Source organism: Melanerpes formicivorus, unplaced genomic scaffold (assembly GCF_026170545.1).
Source record: "Melanerpes formicivorus ecotype bairdi unplaced genomic scaffold, bMelFor1.0.p_v2 SCAF_21, whole genome shotgun sequence".
Taxonomy (NCBI): domain Eukaryota; kingdom Metazoa; phylum Chordata; class Aves; order Piciformes; family Picidae; genus Melanerpes; species Melanerpes formicivorus.
Window position 1 is genome coordinate 4,093,468 of NW_027142373.1, and position 18,085 is coordinate 4,111,552.

General features: G+C 46.3%; 1 protein-coding gene across 3 annotated transcripts in view; it reads right to left on the reverse strand.

Annotated features, from left to right (window-relative positions):
- Window positions 1-9,469: 9,469 nt before the first annotated feature.
- Window positions 9,470-18,085, reverse strand: part of PRKCA (protein kinase C alpha) — a 158,076-nt gene continuing 149,460 nt past the window's right edge. For all 3 annotated transcript variants that reach the window (XM_068151135.1, XM_068151134.1, XM_068151133.1), the window contains one exon: window positions 9,470-16,848. In XM_068151135.1, the coding sequence (XP_068007236.1) occupies window positions 16,684-16,848 (165 nt within the window). In that variant the 3' untranslated portion in view covers window positions 9,470-16,683. The remainder of the gene's footprint in view (window positions 16,849-18,085) is intronic.

Sequence of the window (18,085 nt, forward strand, 5' to 3'; positions counted from 1 at the left end):
AGTGTCAAAGAAATCTGCAGCTAAGAATGCAGCAGACAAGGGGGAGGACTGGAGGGCAACAAGCCACTGTACTGAAGAAAGCCAGCTTGGCACGGCTGTGACCAGGGCAGGGAGAAGGTCAGGACTGAAGGAGAAAAGAATGTAGGGGCAGATGCTGTGGGCTCTGAAAACCATCACCAGACCAAGTGATTCAGCCAAACCACACAGAAAATTAGCAGCAGAGCCAAGAATCATATGCAGTTCCATCAAGGTGTCCAGCAATGGGACACTTCTTTGGATACAGTAGGAAGGACAAGAAAAGGGTCACACACCACATGGGTAACTTCTGCTACAGGAGCTGCCAGCCCAGGAAGCAAGGCTTAGGCAATATCCTGGAACTCAGATTTGTACAGCAATTTCTGCAGCAAGAGCTTTGCAGATGGGACAGTGGCTCCTCCAGCCAGGTCCCTGAACAGGGACAGCAGTGCAGGTCAGCACATGGCTCACAGGGAAAGCACTGCCAAGACTTCCCAACAGGAAAACAGACAAAAGTGATTTATTAATTACAAGTCTAATAAACTCAATATTCTGATATAAATAGTGGGTCACCCATTCACAGTGCTCCAATTAAAATGTGCCTCATCTCTGCCCAGATCATCCTCAGTTCACAAAACGTGACCATTTTAAACAGAAAATGCAAAGTCAAATGAGATGTGAGATGGGGAGGAGGTGTTGGTTGGATGGCTTGTTCCAAGTCAATGGAGCCACATGCCCTGGCTTGTTGGGTTCCGGTTTGAGTTACACAAATAACAGAAGCTGATACAGATGTGTAAGTTTTGACTTCTCCAACCAGAAGATGGTGAAGCCTAATGCAGTGAAGCCACAGCAAGATCCGGGCTGGTAGGAACCTGCCTCCCAGTAAGGCCCCTAGCTGAGCACGCTGCTTGTTTGGCTTTGAGGAATTGCACCTTTGCCTATATTCTTCCTCACAAAACTACAGAGATACCTAAACAGCAGCAAATTCAGCACAGTTTCCTGGACTCATCTCTAAGCCCCCTGCAGAGGAACTGGCTGGCATTGCAAAGATGTCTATTTCAGCATATCCTTCTTTGTAGCTGCAGCTCTCAGAACAACCCCCAAAAGTATTTTCCTATCTCTCATTCACACTTGAAGAACAACTGAAGGTAGCAAATCCATCAAGGATGGACAGCAAGGAGTGAGTAGGGATTTGGTCAGCAGAATGGATTCTGCACTGGAAAAAGGGGGGTGAAGAGGTGATGTCTTCCAGGACCCACAGCTTCACACAGCCTCAGGGAGCAGGAGGCTTCCCTGGGAGGGACTAATCAGGAGGGAATTACCAATCAAGTCAAGAAAGCTACAAGAGGCAGGGTAGACCTGAATGTTCATCATGTTCTGTCAGGGAACATTATTTTAATACAGTAATTGGCTATTCATCATTTTCCTTTCTTCTATATTGTTAAACCCCATCCCCCAACCCAAGAAATCAGAACTTCATTTTTCCTGCAGCCAGGCAATCTGCTGTATGAGCTGCCTGGGTGCTGTGCAGGATTATTTGAACACAAGATGAATAAAGGCTGCAGCACACAGAGCCAGTGACATAATTAACCATTACAGTGTAAGAGGGCCCCAGCAGCCATGCATATAATCAATTAGAAATACACATTTTGGGCTCCAGCCTCTTCTCCTCCTCACTCCCCTCTGCTCCTATGCAAATGTGCTTCAGATAAAAGGCTCAGATGGGTTTTCCATTGCTGCTTGTCTCACACGGCCACTTCTGCCATGGTGAAGCACATGCGTGACGCCGGGAGTCACACCAGGAGCATCTCTCACCAGTGTGCCAGGGCCAGGATGCAAGAGGGCACCAGAGATGCTTCTCAAACACCCAGAGTAGCTCTAACCCCCAGCTAAGCTCTCCTGCCTCATTAGCAGCTATCCACAGCTCCTTCACCCATAACCTACCTTCCTGCTAATGGCAAAAGATGGTAAAGAAGTGGAAACTCCCTCTGGCCAGGAGCTCAGCATGGCCATCCCAGGTAGGACAATGAACATTTTGCATCTTCACAGCATCCTCCAAACCTTGGGGCAAGACTTTGCCAAATCCTGCAACAGCTGCTTCTGGGTTGGTATTCTTTTGTTGCTGTTTTGCTTGTTTGATGTAAGACCACCTGATGCCATCTTGTCATTTTGACCTCCTCTCTTTTCACTATTTCTTGCTGAGCTCTCTCCTTCCCAGTAGGGAGGATCCTCTCCATGTGGGGTGAGCAAAACACATAATATTATTCAGCTGTGCCAGGCTTTGCAGGGCTGCAGCTTTACCTACCCAGAACAGCTCTGCCAATCCTGCTGGTGGAGCAGCCCTTCCTACCACGTTCAAAGCCAGTTTGGAAACATGAAGCTCATGGACACCTGAGCAGGCAGCTTTCAGAATGCACCCAAGGTCAAATCTTACTAGCAAGGAGGGATTTAAACTTCCATTAATGGCCCAGAGTAGAAGCAATTCTCTACAGCAGCTCTCCCTGGGCTGTCAGTGGTGCAGCAGAATACTTAAGATCCATCTCCTTTCAGCTACAAGTGTTTAATTCCTGAAGGTGATGTCTACAGGGAACCTTTCCCCTGGTCTTTTCCCTTCCAGCAGAAGTCACCTTGAAGGCACTTGGGACATCACACAATAAAAGCCTGGTGCTGCCAACTCTGGCCACAAACTGATAGGAAACCTCAGGTTTGCCTCCCCTCCCACTCCCTCTAATTTGCTCTATGCTGAATTATTGAGACAGCAAATCTCCCCAGCAAACAGCCTGGGATGAGCCATGCCATGGGCAGCTGCCCCTCAAGCCACCCCATGCTGGATAACAGCCACTGCCCCACTTTGATGTATCCCAGGCTGTAAGGATCATTTTGAGCACAGAAAGGGAATGTCTGCATCCGGCAGCAAGGGCAGCGTTTGCCTGAGGAGAGAGGAGAGGCAGCAGGTAGAGGCAAGGATCTGGTGCCACGGTGCTGGAGCTGCTGTGACTTGTGTGGGAGGTGACAGATGCTCCATGCCAGCTGCCTCAGCCTTTGCTATTTTTTGTGGGTTTGTGGGCAGAAGGGCTTGGGGAGATGCTGGAGCATGCCAGTGATGTGCAGCAGCCTCAGCACAGTGCTAAGGGGAACCCACTGCCACCCCCGTGCAGCTTCCAAAGGTTGGGAATCACTTGCTAAAAGACTGAAGAGGTTTTCTCTTTCCATGAGAGGGTGTTTGTGGAACAGACTTGGCACAAGAGAGCAAAACCGGCAGCAGCAGCCTGGGGCTGGGATCCACAACTGCGGCACCCACGGCTCCTGGGTAGGTGGGATGGGAGCATGGGGTGGGTTGCTCCACTTGGGTCCTGTTCCGTCACAGCAGCCAGCACACACTCACAATCCTGTTCCTTGTCCCAGCAGCGATGTTATTGGTTGCTTTTTTGGGTTTGTTTTTTCTAAATTTTCTTTAGCTTTCAAACACTGAAAGTAGGCAAAGAGGGAAGCTCACTCATGGCCCCAGAGAACACCAAGCCTCCCTCCCTTTTCTGGGCAGGATTTTCACATCCCGCTTGTGCCACAAGGAATTAACTCCTGTGGGCTGTTGGAGCTGAAGCTCCGTTTGCTGTTTCTCCTTCACATCCTTCTGCCTGCAGCCACTGCTTGGGAGGCAGCACAGGGAGAGGTGAAACATTATTTTTATCCCCCCTCACCCACATAAGCTGTGTGAGAGCTTAAAAAAATCCTGGAGGTGCAGAGCTTTCTGCAGCCTCTCCAAGAGGCTCTGACTCAGGGTACAACAAAGGCGCACGTGTGAGCGGAAGTCAGGCTCTGCATTTAACACAAACCACCCTCTGGAACCAAAGGGAGCTAAACTGAGCTAATAAAAGCTGAGGAGGTGCCAGTTCAGCAGCTTTGCCCCAGCAGCTCCACCAGTTGCAGCCTTTTGCTGTTGTGGTGGCCTAGCCTGCCCAGCTCCTGTGTCCCCACACTGGAGGGAAGAAGGTTAGGAAGGGCATGAAGTGCCCGTGTCCCACCTCTTCACTGGGTGTGAGAGGTCAGTGCCCTTTAGAGTCATTAAGGTTGTAAGAGACCTCTAAGATTAATTCCACCGTGTCTCCAAGTGCCATGTCCACAGGTTTCTTGAACCCTTCAGGAATGGTGATTCCACTGCCTGTTCCAGTGCCTGACCACTCTTGCAGTAAAGAATTTTTTTCCTAATATCCAACCTAAACCTTCCCTGGTGCATCTTGAGACTAATTCCCCTTGTTCTATCACCTGGTACTAGGGAGAAGACCCCCACCTCACTCCAACATCCTTCCAGGGAGTTGTAGGGAGCAATGAGGTCTCCCCTGAATCTCCTCTTCTCCAGGCTAAACAACCCCAGTTCCCTCAGCCACTTCTCACCAGCCCTGTTCTCCAGACCCTTCACCAGCTCCCTTGCCCTTCTCTGGACCTGCTCCAAGTCCTCAATGTCTTTCATGTAGTGAGGGGCCCCAAACTGAACCCAGTATTCAAGGTGTGACCTCACCAGTGCTGAGTACAGGGGACAGTCTCTGCCCTGGTCCTGATGACCACACTCTACCTGACACAAACCAGGATGCTGTTGCCGTTCTTGGCCACTTGGGCCCCATCGGAGCCACCCAGGCTGGCTGGAATCAGGCTGCTTGCAGGATGAGGGATGGCTCTGGCCACAGCAATCTGATTTAAAAGGTCATGTTCTGGAAAGCAGTTTAGATGCCATTAATTATTAAAGCCTCATAACACTTGTATTAAGGGTAATAGTTTGCCATGTGATTTATATAGCACTGAAATTCATTACCAATCTTTTAATGATGTTAGGGTCAATCAGGCACGAGAATGCTAAATTACTTATCCCAAAAGGACCAGGAACTGATCCAAGTAGGTTTGGGATGCTTTCTCATTGCTGATTTTTGCTCTTTCCTTCCTTCTCCCTTTGCACTCATTGCTGGGTGCTCTTATAACCATTTCTGATGGGTTTATCCTGCAATCACACCTAATCACTGTCTCAGACATGGTGACACTTGCAGGAGAAGCAAATGAATCCTGCTAAAAGAAGAGTGTTCCTGGAACTGTCACTGAAAATGCTGAAGCTTTAATGAAGCTTTTTGTGGAGTGTTTTATATGGATTCAGAAGTCTCTCTGTTCTGGGCACTGAGTTTTTATTAAGTGCTGTGAACAGGGGAGAGAGATAAGGGGTGATGGATCAAATCCTCCAAGCTGATGTGAACCAAACAGTGGTTTGTAATCTGAGGAACAGTTAGTTTGTGTTCAGGCTGGCCAGGCACCTGTGCTTCCCAGGGCTGCGTACTAGTGACGTGTAGGGAGTAAGCACAGGTTTATGAAAGCCCAGTCCCTGGAAAGCCTTCCAGGGCAAATCCAGCAGCTGAAATGCTGCTATGAACATGCTATGAGCATTCCCACCACATACAGAATCCCAGCATTGCAGAGGTTGGAAGTGACCTCTGGAGATCATCTAGTCCAACACCCCTGCTAAAATAGGGGCCCCCACAGCAGCTTGCCCAGGATCACTATGTCCAGGTGGGCTTGGAATCTCTCCAAAGATGGAGACTCCATAACCTCTCTAGGCAGCCTGCTCCAGGGCTCCAGCACTCTCACACTGAAGTTTTTCCTTAAGTTCAAGTGAAACCTCTTCTCTTGCAGTTTGTGCCTGTTGCACCCTGTCCTGTCACTGGGCACCACTGAAAAGAGCCCAGCACCATCCTCACCACCTCCACCCTTTAGGTTTTGCTGAGCATTGAAACGATCTCCTCTCAGGCTGCTCTTCTCCAGGCTAAACATGCCCAGGTCTCTCAGCCTCTCCTCATCAGAGATGCTCCCGGCCCCTCATCTGTGCACACCTAACCCGTAACACATACACAGCTGAAACTCACAAGAACAGGAGGTTAGGGCTGGGCAAGCAAACATAAAAGAGGCCTGCAAACATCTGTGAGCAGCCATGGCTCAGCCTCGCTGCAGGGGTGATTATCTTTCATTAACCTAATGCAGACACCAGCAGTCTGTGCAGCACAGCCTTGCGAACCCCAGCTCCTTTCAAAACCAATTTCAACAGGAAATTTGCAGTGACCCAAATAGTCACTAGTAACTGCATTCCATGCTCCTGAGACGTAGGGTCCACCCCTTCATCACATCTCCTGAAAGATCCACTCCCACAGATGGCATCAAAAGCCCCTCTAGCAGCCCTGCTACCATCACCTTTGGGGAGCCCTTGTGCTATGGGGAGGGGACTGAGGCCTGCAAGGGAAAGGAAATTAATTCCCAGCATGGGACTCACAGGCTCTCTCTGTGTGCCAGAGGAAGAGATGGGTGATTTTGCCTCCCTTGTTGGGTGAGAATAAGATCTAAACCACTTCTAAGCAAACTTCCATTGTGGGGTGTTTTTTTGTGTTTTTTAGTTTTGTTTTTTCTCACATGGGTATTGCACTTTAAATTGACTTTGGAATTTTTTCTCCCCCTTCGTCACATTGTACATCAACATCTCCTGAGGTGGGATGTTGGGTGCTGACTCAGGGACCAGTAATGAACAGTAAAAGTGGCAGCTGGTGTCTGACACCATCACCCTGGCAGTGAATGTGGCAAGTCCCTTGAGAAGGAGACAGCGTTGACTCATCTCCCAGGAGATCTGCCTCATTTCATGCTCCTTCTTTGGGAAAGGCAGAGGGGAAAAAAGGCAAAAAAAGAAACCCTTGCAGATAACTGCAGACTTGCCACTGACTGTTCTCCCAGTCAGATCCCTGTTTCTTTGGGTTTAGCATCAATTTGGGAAGGTGAGAAGTGACAGATGAAGTCAAGGAAAACATCCCTTTGAGGACAACCTATCCACATGTGGCAAGAGTTTGCCTGATTTGGACCCCTCATTGATTTCTCTTAGCTTTTCCTTGGCTCCATGGGGCTTACTCAGGGTTTGGTTTTTTTTTCAGCTAAGCAGTGAAAGTTACTTGAGTGGGACTGTAATTACCTCATGGTAATTAATGCAGTCATCATTGTAGCTACCCCAGCAGCTCCCAGAGGAGAAGATTCTATTTGTGACTCTGTCTGTAAAAATATTCTAAGTCAAACACCCAAATCTGAGAGGCCTGGGGCTGTTTAGTCTTGAAAAGGCTGAGGGAATCTGATCAACATTTATAAATATCTGAGGGGTAGGTGTCAAGATGAAATTGAAGGTGCCAGGCTCTTTTGGGTGGTGCCCAGTGACAGGACAAGGAACAATGGGTACAAGCTAGAACATAGGCGGTTCTACCTCAACACAAGGAGACACTTCTTCATGGTGAAGGCGACAGAGCCCTGGAGCAGGCTGCCCAGAGTGGTTGTGGAGTCTCCTTCTCTGAAGACTTTCAAAACACACCTGGATGTGTCCCTGTGCAGCCTGCCCCAAGTGACCCTGCTCTGGCAGGAGAGTTGGACTGGACAATCTCTGGAGGTCTCTTCCAACCCAAACATTCTGTGATTCTCTGAAATCTCTGAAGAGAAGCTGAGGGTGGGAGCAGGAGGATGTGCCTTCAGCTGTGGGTGGTGGCCACGAGTAATTGCTGTGATTTATTGAGTGCTGGAAGCATACCTGGTGGAGATGCTCTCATGTATGGGATGTAGCTGCCATGGAGAGAATCAGCCTCCTCTGCAAGAGCCTTTAACTCATTTCCCCAGGGACCACCAGCCTTATCCTGCCTCTTTAGAAAAAGTTCAACAAAAACACAGTTTGTACAAATTTCCTGCCCCCCCCTCCCCCCCCCCCCTCCAGCCACCAGTGCATCTCCTCTCTAGCCAGGGCAGCAGAGGAACAGGACCACCTGCAGACTATTTGCTCCCAAAGCAGTACCAGCTCCTCAGATCCTGGTACCAATATTCATGCCAGGCTGGTGTCACTTTCTGCCTACACTCACCTTCACCAGACCTGCCTTTCCCCAGGGGTATGTCTGGAGAGTGTTTGGAGGCTTGTTTGATGAGTCTGGTCTCACCCAAAAGCCAAGGATGCCATGAGCTGCTGCTGGCCATGGTTTGGTTAAGCCATAGCTGAAGAGGGTGATGTGCCCACTGCTGGCAAGGGGAGCAGAGATGAGCTATGGAAGGGTGTTCTTAGTCTTTTGCTTTTTTTCCCCCTTTCTGTATAGCCTGGAATTGACACTGCAAAGGGTTGGTTGGCTGTGCTGTTCATGTTGATCAATAATGACCATTTGTGATGTTAGGAGCCCTGACAGGTCCAAACATCCCAATTTATATTTCTGGGGAGCTAAGTGCTCCCTTGACTGCAGGGCCGACTCCAGGGTCCACCCTGAAGGCCACAGCTGGGAATGAAATCCCACCCATCTCATTTGGACAGCCATGGTGGTGGGAGGTGCAAGTCTGGCAGTACTGAGGGGTAAGGACCAGCTTCCCTCCTGCACCAACTGCACACCCACCAGCTCAGGGCAATGATGCCTCCACTAACACCCTCTTCTGCTCTGCAGAAAGCTCTGAAGACCTGAGAAAAGATGTGTCCATGGGCTTCAGGAGAAGCTGTGCACATCAGATGAAGACTGAGCAGCATGCAGCAGCATGGGAATGCTGTCTCTAGGGAAAAAAAAAAGATGAGTTTCAACCACTCCTTTGGGCAAACTCAACCAGACTTTGCTGCCAATTAAACTAACCTAATTACTGAATTAGCATGAGACTCAGTACCTCTGAGAGCAAGCAGAGAAAGCGTCTGTCAAGCTGTCACAATATTTGAAGAAGGCTTTCACATTTTGAAAACAAAATGATGTCACACTAAACGAGGCGAGAGCCTGGACTTGAGGTGGACTTGACTGCTGGGACTGGGAGGTGTTGATTTCTCCTCCAGGAGGATCAACCCAAGTATTTAATGGCAAAGGTGAGCCCTGACCATCATCAATCCCCATGAAACAAACTCTCTTCCCAGGAAATTGTGGCAGAGGGTGAAATGAATCACCTGAGGCTTACACACACAGGGATGTGAAAAAGTGAGGTCAGTGCCTAGAAGGAGGGCACATCCTCCACCAGCACGTCTCACATCAGGTTTTGAATGAGACTCCCCACCCTGAGAACCTCACTTCACTCCTGGGAGCTGTTTTTTTTCCCCCTGCAGTATTCACACCAGGCAGGAGCAGCTCAGAGATGCTGAGAAGGTTAAACCACAGACCTGCTGGCTCAGGGACACCGAGCCAAGGATCTGCTGGCTCAGAGAGCTGCCTGCTCACCTCTCAGCATGCTGAAATCCTCTTACACACCGACATCTTTTCCCCAGTTAAGCTTCTTTTTCTCTTGATTTATTAAGAGGAATTAAAAAGGGCCCAGGTTAAATTCTGTGTGACTGGAGAAGCGAGGTCTGGGTGAGCTCTGTGGCTGCTCACACTGTGATCCCTGCAGGCTCTGAGCTTTGTAGAGTCCAATTTTGGGCTGCAATTTCACTGAGGCAGAGCAAACTCCCACAAAATTGAACAATCAGGATTTTTATTCATACACACTTGCTTCAAAACTACAGTTAATATTGAACAAAAAGCAGTTCATGCAAACAAGGATTGGAGATATTGCAAATTAAGGGGGGGAGGCAGGGAAAGGGTGCTGTGATTTATACATCAGCCTCGCCCACTATTCTTCCAAGGATTGATTCATTTGGATTCATTGAACAAGGAATGGCCTCTCCCAATTTTCTGCTAGCACCTTGCAGATGAGTGATTGGAAAATAAATAATGTTCTCCTTTTTATAAACCACAAAACCTGGGACTTAAAATAATAGTAGTAAGGATGAAGGGGTTCCTGGTGAGATCATCTCCTCCTTAAAAGGAGGTAGTGTTAAAGGAACCATTTTAACAGCTTCAGGTGGGCTTTGTGCTGTCCTGCAAATGGGAAATGCACCTTTAGGAAAGAGGCAATGAGCTTCATTTTGTTGAAAGGATTTTTCTTGCATTCATTTTATTAGCTCAGGAGAGAATACATGGAAAGGCTCAGCAGGAAACAAGCCCCAGGCTGAATTTGTATCATCACTGCAAGAATGTTTTCGTCTGCTCCGAGTCAACAAGGCATCCAGGTGTGCAAACTCTACTGATTTCTACGGGATGGGAAGCACCAATGTCCCTGCTCTGCCCAACAGCAGCAGGCACAAGCACACACTTGATGCTGTTGCTGATCTGGGGATTACAGGCTTGGTGCTGCCAGATGCTGGAAATCATGGTCTTGGCTCCAGCAAAGCACTAAGCACCCAGAGTGCTCTAAGCCTGTCACAGTTCCACTGGATCCACAGGAACCTCTGCCTCACATGGAAGGAATTCAATACAATTCAAATAGTTCTTAGGGACAGGTTTATAAAGTTCAGAAACAAAATCCTGCTTTCTATTAAAATGTTTCTGTCACCAACTCATGATTACAAAATTAATTTAACAATAGCTGTGGACTTTCCAATGTGTCCTGTAGTGAGAAATGAACTTCAATGGAAGCAGGCTGGGCTGGTTGTCAGTGCTGGGCTGGTTACCAGTGCTGCTGCTACTCTTCCTGCACATCACTGTTTAAAATGGCAACGAGAGTTTAAAATTTACACTGAGGGTGGTTGAAACACTGGCCCAGGCTGCCCAGAGAGGTGGTAGAAGTCCATTCCAGGTCAGGTTGTTAGTGGCTCTGCGCAACCTGCTCTAGTAGAAGATGCCCCTGCTGACTGTAGGAGGGTTGGATTAGATGACCTTTAGAGGTCCCTTCCAGCCCAAACCACTCTGGGATACTATGAAAATTATTAATAGACTGCACTTTATTTTCCCCTTCTTCATTCTTTTCTTTTGGTCTACTGCTATCAACGGAAGGTAAATCGTAGCTTCTAGGATGGTTTTCTTTTAAATCTGGACTATGATAACACACACAAGGGAAAAAGCAAAGCACAAAGATATACAACACAGGAATACATTCAAATCTCATCAGACTAAACCTGTCACAGATGGACCAGCTGCATAAAGAATAAAACTCCTCCTGCAATGGGAGGCTGTACAAACATTGCTAGAAAACAGCCTTGCTGACTTTATTTACCCATAGGGAATCTCACTCTACAAGAATCTGTTCTGCTAAGACTTCCATTTCCATGGAATTTTTCAATTGCACATAGGAATCCCAGTAACAGGAAAAGAGGGAAGTGCCAGCTGACCTCCACAAGCAGCCAGCATCACGCCCTGCTGCCCCCCGACTCCAGTTAGCAAAGGCTGGACTCCAGATTCTGTAAGAAACTTATTAGATCTGATTTGATTTCTCTTCAAAGAGCTTCAGAAAAATTCCTAAAGTTCTCTATAAAAAGTAGAAAGCACATGGCACATCCAGCAGTACCACGTGAATGCAATAAACTGGTTTAATATTAAAAGTGATAATAATACTCACACAACCCTTCGCAGGTTAAAAGTGGATTAGAAATGCTACCCAAGAAGTCCTCACAGCTCTCTGAGAGGCAGGTAAGTATTATTACCCCCATTTTACAGATGAGGTAACTGAGGCAGAGAGGTGAACCCCTTTGCCCTCTCCCTCTCAAGGCTTTCCCAGAACAGGAGGGCTGCAGTGCAGGGTTGTTATTCATCATAAGGCGATTTAATTACCAGTTGTTGCTGGCACAGTTACAGGTTGGTAAGAAATCAAACGAGTTTATGGAGTCAAGTCTTCCGTAATTCTTCAGCTGAGCTGTTTCTGATCTTATCTGAGAGTGCGGAGCTGAGGAGAGAAGTGATTTAGTTGTCCACCCTTTTACTACTTGGCAGCTCAGTGCTTACCTAGCCAACAGCACAGAGGGGACCCACTGCCTGACACAAACACATATGCAATGATTTATGTTCATGACTAAACAACTCAAAATCACATGAAATCTTTCCAGAAGTTTCCTGGCAGGTCCCAAAGCCCACTGTAAACTCAACACTGTAATATGCTTGCTACTCATAGCATTATTGGATTGTTATTGTTAATTATTTCCCAGGGTGTGATTTGTGTAATAAAGAGCATCTGGCTCCTCTGCTACCCACACATCTCCTATGGCATTTATCTGGGATTGCATCTGAATGGACCCACTCAGAAGACAGACCCTCCAAGTGGTACCCCCCGCCCCGCAGTGCCAGCCCTTGGACACATCATCTTTCTAGCTAGAAGATCCTCTCTCACTTGACCTTATTCATTTTGCAGGAGCCCAAGATTATTCAACTCAATTCACCCCCAAGATAGGATGAATTTCAAAGGCCAATAGCATTTAGATATGATGAGTTTCTTTCAAACTAACAGCTGACTTCCAGAAGAACTTTCTTCAGTTTGTAAAAGGAAATTCAATTTGTATTTCTGGAAAGAATGAAGGATCAGAAAGCCTAATTACATTTCTCCTCTAAAATGGATTAAGGAGGAGTATTTTATTATGGGAATGTGCTCTTTCCTTCTTACCTATGTGCAGTCCTTGCTAAGAACACTGAGACTGGTCAGCAGCCAAAGTGGCCATGCTGGAAGCCCACCACCCTTCTAAAGTAACTCCAAGGTGGATAAAAATACCCAGATGCCTAAATGATGAAGAAAGTTGCCTAGGAGCCAGTTAAATCCTATTTAATTCCTGGAAACAACCTGGAAGATTTACGTGGAAGGCCTGTGCCTCCCCCAGCATAAACAGGGCTGTTCCAGAGCCCCTGGGGACTTGAGTGCATGTGGGATGGAAACACAGCTCCCAGAACTTCCATCCCAGCTTCAGTGCATTATAACTCTCAGTTTGACTTTCAGAAATCTTTGTAAGGATGTGGGTGTTCAGATTTTGGTTGCTACTGAACACAAGCAAAAGAAAAGCAGTTCCAGTACCTCTCCCTCTGCTGATAGATGTTCTCTAGAAACCCAAATCTTGTGAAAAATAGTATATAAATAACATTTGTGTTTAAAAAGATATGAAAAGGCTTGTTTGGTACTTCAGGTTTTACTTGACACTATACATTTCTGGATGACGAATTCTCATGGAAAGGGCTGGCTCAAGCGTGAGCGTTCACGTGGAAAAGCACTGGGCAGAGCAGTGAGGAACCACAGAAATAGTTAGTCCCTGCTTTACACAACCTTGTCTGCTTCCTGCAGGACCCAGGAGCTTGCAGAACCTTTTCCTAAGTGTTATAAGCATGTACAGAAGACTACATGAGCTGTGGCAAGCCCAGGGACTGCAGGTAGCAACCCTGAAGAGGAATTCCTGCTTCTACATCAGAACAACTGGGAAGCAAATGCAAGTGCTGAAGAAATTGGTTATGACAGGTAGCCAGAAAATGAACAGCTCTGTCCAGATGTTGGACCAGCTCTTTAATGCCCAGTTCTGGTGTGAACTGCACTGACCATCACAGCTGTGCCAGCGACAGCCCCCCCACACAATGGGGCTTCCTTGTACATTTCATCAGGAAACAGAACTGAACTGATTGGTGATGTTTTTAAACTAAAAAAGAGGGAGATTTACACTAGATTGAAGGAAGTATTTTTTGTTTTTAATGCAGAGGGTGGTAAGACACTGGCCCAGGTTGCCCAGAGAGGTGGTAGATGTCCCATCCCTGCAACCATTCCAGGTAAGGCTGTTTGGTGCTCTGAGCAACCTGCTCCAGTTGCAGACATCCCTGCTGGCTGCAGTGGGGTTGGCCTGGATGACCTTTAAAGGTCCCTTCCACCCCAATACATTCTATGACTGGGCATATCTACCCATAAGACCTCCTGCCTGCTTGTAGCTTGGTTCAGTTCTGCCCCCTTACTGCTCTTCTTACTTCCAAATCCTGTGTGCTAGCATTTCAACATTTTCCTTTTTCAGAAGTCTCTTACTCCCTTCACATTCTTCAAGCTGCCTCTCTGCAGATTGACTTGAGAGTCCCTTAACTATTCACAGCCTGAGCCTCAGAATCTCTTGACTCTCTTACAGTCTTCTACAGTGTGATGCTCAGATCCTCCTAACCTGTGGCAGCCTAAAGACATTCAGAAGAACAGAAACAGTCATGAATGCTGCCCTTAGTTCATGTGCTTTATCGTGAACATCATCATCTGCAAAGTAGGTAACATACTTTAGAGTAGAAAATGAACTTTCAGACTTGTCTGGTAACATATTTGACACAGAATGGTTTAAAATTCATACTTCTAAAAGGTTTTAAACATGGTGAGTTCAGTTCATTTAGGCAACAATCTGAGTTCTTGTTAACTGGCCAATGCCCTTTGTTAGAGGGTACTTTCCCATGCTCAGAATGGTCCAGTTTGCCCATTAAACCTGCTCAGCCTTACCCAGGGAGACATTCCTTGCTTGGAGCTGGGGCTGCAAAAAGACCATGACTGGGCAAAAGCTAAACCTCTGGAGGGCTGCAATCACAAACCACAGGCACCAAAAACTCAGCCTTTGAGGGCACCACAGCTGCAGAAGCAGGACACAGTTGCTGTTCACATCCAACTGTGTCCCACTCACAACCTGTCCCACTCTACCCCAGCTCAAACCCACCCACCTGGTTACCAGTGTGCAGGACTGGATCTTTCTAACAGAATCTTTGGCACAGGTTCCATGTTTTATTGTCATAAAAGATGATTAGAAAGTAGATTCCCCTCCCACCCTCCCCTTGCCCACCAGTTACATAGTCTAGTATAAATTGAACTCTTTTATGGCAAATATCTTACTTCTTCTTTTGAGTATGTTTACATGCTGGAAAAAAAGTTGTAATCAGTCTGCATGCAGCAACAGAGACATCATGCTTCTGGCATCATCATGCACATCTGACAGACAGAAAGTGCCTATGGCTGCTAGGGGTAACAAGGCAGAAGGGAGGAAAAAGGAAAAAAACAAACCAAAAAAGGCAAGTGCACTGACAACTATTTTACATGCTGTAACAAACCCCAAATATGCACCCCAAAAATTAATATTTACTGATATTTGGGTTAATATCTTCCGGTAAGTCATAAGAGGAAATATCAAAATTTGTTTCTCTAAGTGATAGGAGAGGAGAAGATTGCATTAATTACAGTGTTCAGCACTGCAAATAAAGTCTATTTCCTTCCCTGTATGTAATAAGCAGAGGTGAAATGAAAGCCTAATTGAACCTCGTAGAAAACTTGCAGGTAGCAATTATTGTTTCAAAGGAGATCTACTGTAAAAAAAAAACCAACCCCAAAATAACAAACCAATCCCACAAGATTATACCCTAAAGCCATTCACAATATCCAAACCCTAAAGAGGAAAAAAAAAAACCAAAACAAAACAAACAAATAAAACCCCTAAACCAACAGCAAGAAAACATTTAGCTAAACCTAAAGGATGGCATTTGGGAACGAGAACGTCACAAATAAAGCACAATTTGGTTTAGAAAACGTTGATAACACTCTTGATGCTTGATATGATTACATCAGTAAGAGAGAGAGCTGCTTATTATTAACCCTTATTATTAAGAGTTACTACTAAGCATGCAAAATTCATTGCATGAAGCATGTGTAAAAGGTATTAAATTCCATCCTATCGATAAAACAAGTTTCAGCTGCTGCTTCTTTTGTGGGTTTGTTTGGTTTTTTTTTTCAGGCTTGATTATTCTACAGCCTCACGTTTTGTTTTGGTTTTTTTTAGTTAAAACTGCTTAGTTTAAGACTAAATCTCACTTGATTCTCAGGAGTGATTCTGGAGAAGCCAGGAAGTCTCTTGGGGCTGCAGTTTACGTTATTGACCACACAGAATGCTTCTTTCCATTTACTACTGCCCTACACTGCAGGCTATAAATAAAGACATGTAAAGGAGATTGCAGGGATTTCAGGTTTGACATTCCATGGTTAACAAACGTCATAGTTAAAATATCAGCATTAGAACCAGTTCACCAGTAAACTTTGAGGAGTGGTGTAAATTAAATTAACTGAACAAACAATGGCACCCTGGATCACAGAATAATCTCATGGAGATTAAAATTCACAAAAATATTATTAAAGTTATTATTACTATTATTATTATTATTATCATAATCATTATTATCAAAGACAAAAATTCACCCTTGAGTTTACCACATGCTACGTAGCAAAGATCCTAGAGATCTGGCCACCACTGAAGTGTGTTTAACCTTGGCGTTGCTTAGAGGATCAGTTCAGGAAGCCTCAGGGTTGAATTGAATTTTGTCCCCCCCACTCCCACCCACTCCCAACTTCTTTCTGTTGTACTTCCCAAACAATTTATTTCAACCATTCCCCTCCTCCCCGGGGCTGCTGTTTCAGTCTCTTGTGCTGTTGAGCTCCCCGAAGTCACTGGGCAGAGCAGGGAGGAGCAGTCCCTCAGGGTAGAGCACTCTCATCTCTCATCACCCCCTGATAGGGACTAAATATTGGGGGTTAGGATTTGTTTCCAGACCACATGTTAGATCGTTTCTAACACAGCAATGTGGGAAAGGGAGCAAAAGGGCAGGGGGAAGTTACAAAGATCTCTAACATACCAAAACCTGGGTCAGTTTAGACAAGTCAGTGGTGACTTCTAGAAGAGTTAAGTGGGCACCATACATTAATTGATCTCCCATGAAGACAACACATCACTGCTGCAAAGCCCAAATCCTGAAAGAGTGGCCTTTCCCCCACCTTCCCCCATCTAACCCTACAATTTCCAGGCCTAGAGGGAATCAACGAGGCAAAAGCCTAAAAATTGTAGGGTTAAAGACAGTTCCCCACCGTGGGATTTGTTCCTGTTGGGACGTTTCATGCTACATTTTCTACGAGGGGGTGTACAAACTGGGGGTTGACGTAAGAGAACCCTTCAAAATCCGTTTGGTCTATGTTGGCAATGACCAGCTGGTCTGGGGGGGTCAGCACCGGCTGGCCTCGCGTGAAGAATTTGTCGAAGTTCTCAGCCCCTTTGCCACACTGCAAGAAAAAACAGGAGAGAGAAAAACAGGGGAAAAAAGGGCTCAACAAATCTCAGTGATGCAGTGGCAGCTCCAGCTTCATGCAGATTTTTCAGGATGCATGCAAGACTTTCCCCCTGTTTCTTAGGAGTAGTTTAGAAATGGTAACAAACCCCTTCCCAACCCACACCCCCGCAAACAGAAAAGTTTAAATGGATGAATTGTGATGAAAAACAGAGTCAGGAAAGTTTCTATCCACCAGAATGAGACAAGGAGGTAAAGAGGCTTAAATATCCAGAATTACTGCCATAAAAAAGGCAAAAAACAATAATATTACGGGCACAGCAGAAGGTACTTCACCTGCCAAGTCATTTCATTCTCCTTTAGATGGGTTAACGCCCATCCTGGAAGCAGGGGGAGGAGGGCTTGCCCCCTGCAGGGAGGGCTATGCTCTTACAAGCCCTACCCACCCTGCTTCCAGGATGGGCATTAACCCATCACATCCTTAAAACCTTTACAGTGCAAAATGAAACCTCGGTGTTGGTCTCTGTTTCCTTCCCAAGCTGCAGAAAGCTCACTGTAATTCATTTTTTATCCTTTGATTTTTCATTTTACAGCCTCTAAACTCTGGTACAGATTCATAAATGCCAGCAGAGCTCAGGTCCTGGGGAGGGCAGGGAGTGTGTCCTGGGAATGGATTTTTGTTACAGAATGTGCTATCACCTGTTTCCTCCTTGTTTTGTCCAAGAAAAGTGATCTGCCCCACAAAGGCCAGCTGAGAAGGGGGTCATGTAGAGCTACACACTGAAGGGAACTCATTCAGAGCAGAAAACAAATGAGGTTTGCAAAAAGGATAGTTTGAGGTAACGCAGAAAACACTTGAGAGGCAGGGAGGTATGATTAGAGGCAATGAAAAAGTGGGACCTGATCAAAATTAGCTTGGGTGCAAGAAAAAAATGCCTGAGGAAACCTGAATATTGTGGAGAGGTCTAAAGGGAAGTGGTAAATCTGCTTATCTCTAACTGCAGTAGTGGATCTTGGAGCAGTGTGGTTAGATGATAAAGACACTGAGTGGGTCTTCCCTTTGTCCCTGACCCTCTCCTCTCCATCCATCACTGCATTATACCTCCCTCTGCATTTGGAGGATGACATCACACATTTACCTTCAGACTTGGAGGATAACTTGGAAAGGGCAGCAAATGGCTCTTTCAGCAGGCCAGTCCTAAACATGTCTCTGTCTGAACTAATGCAGCATG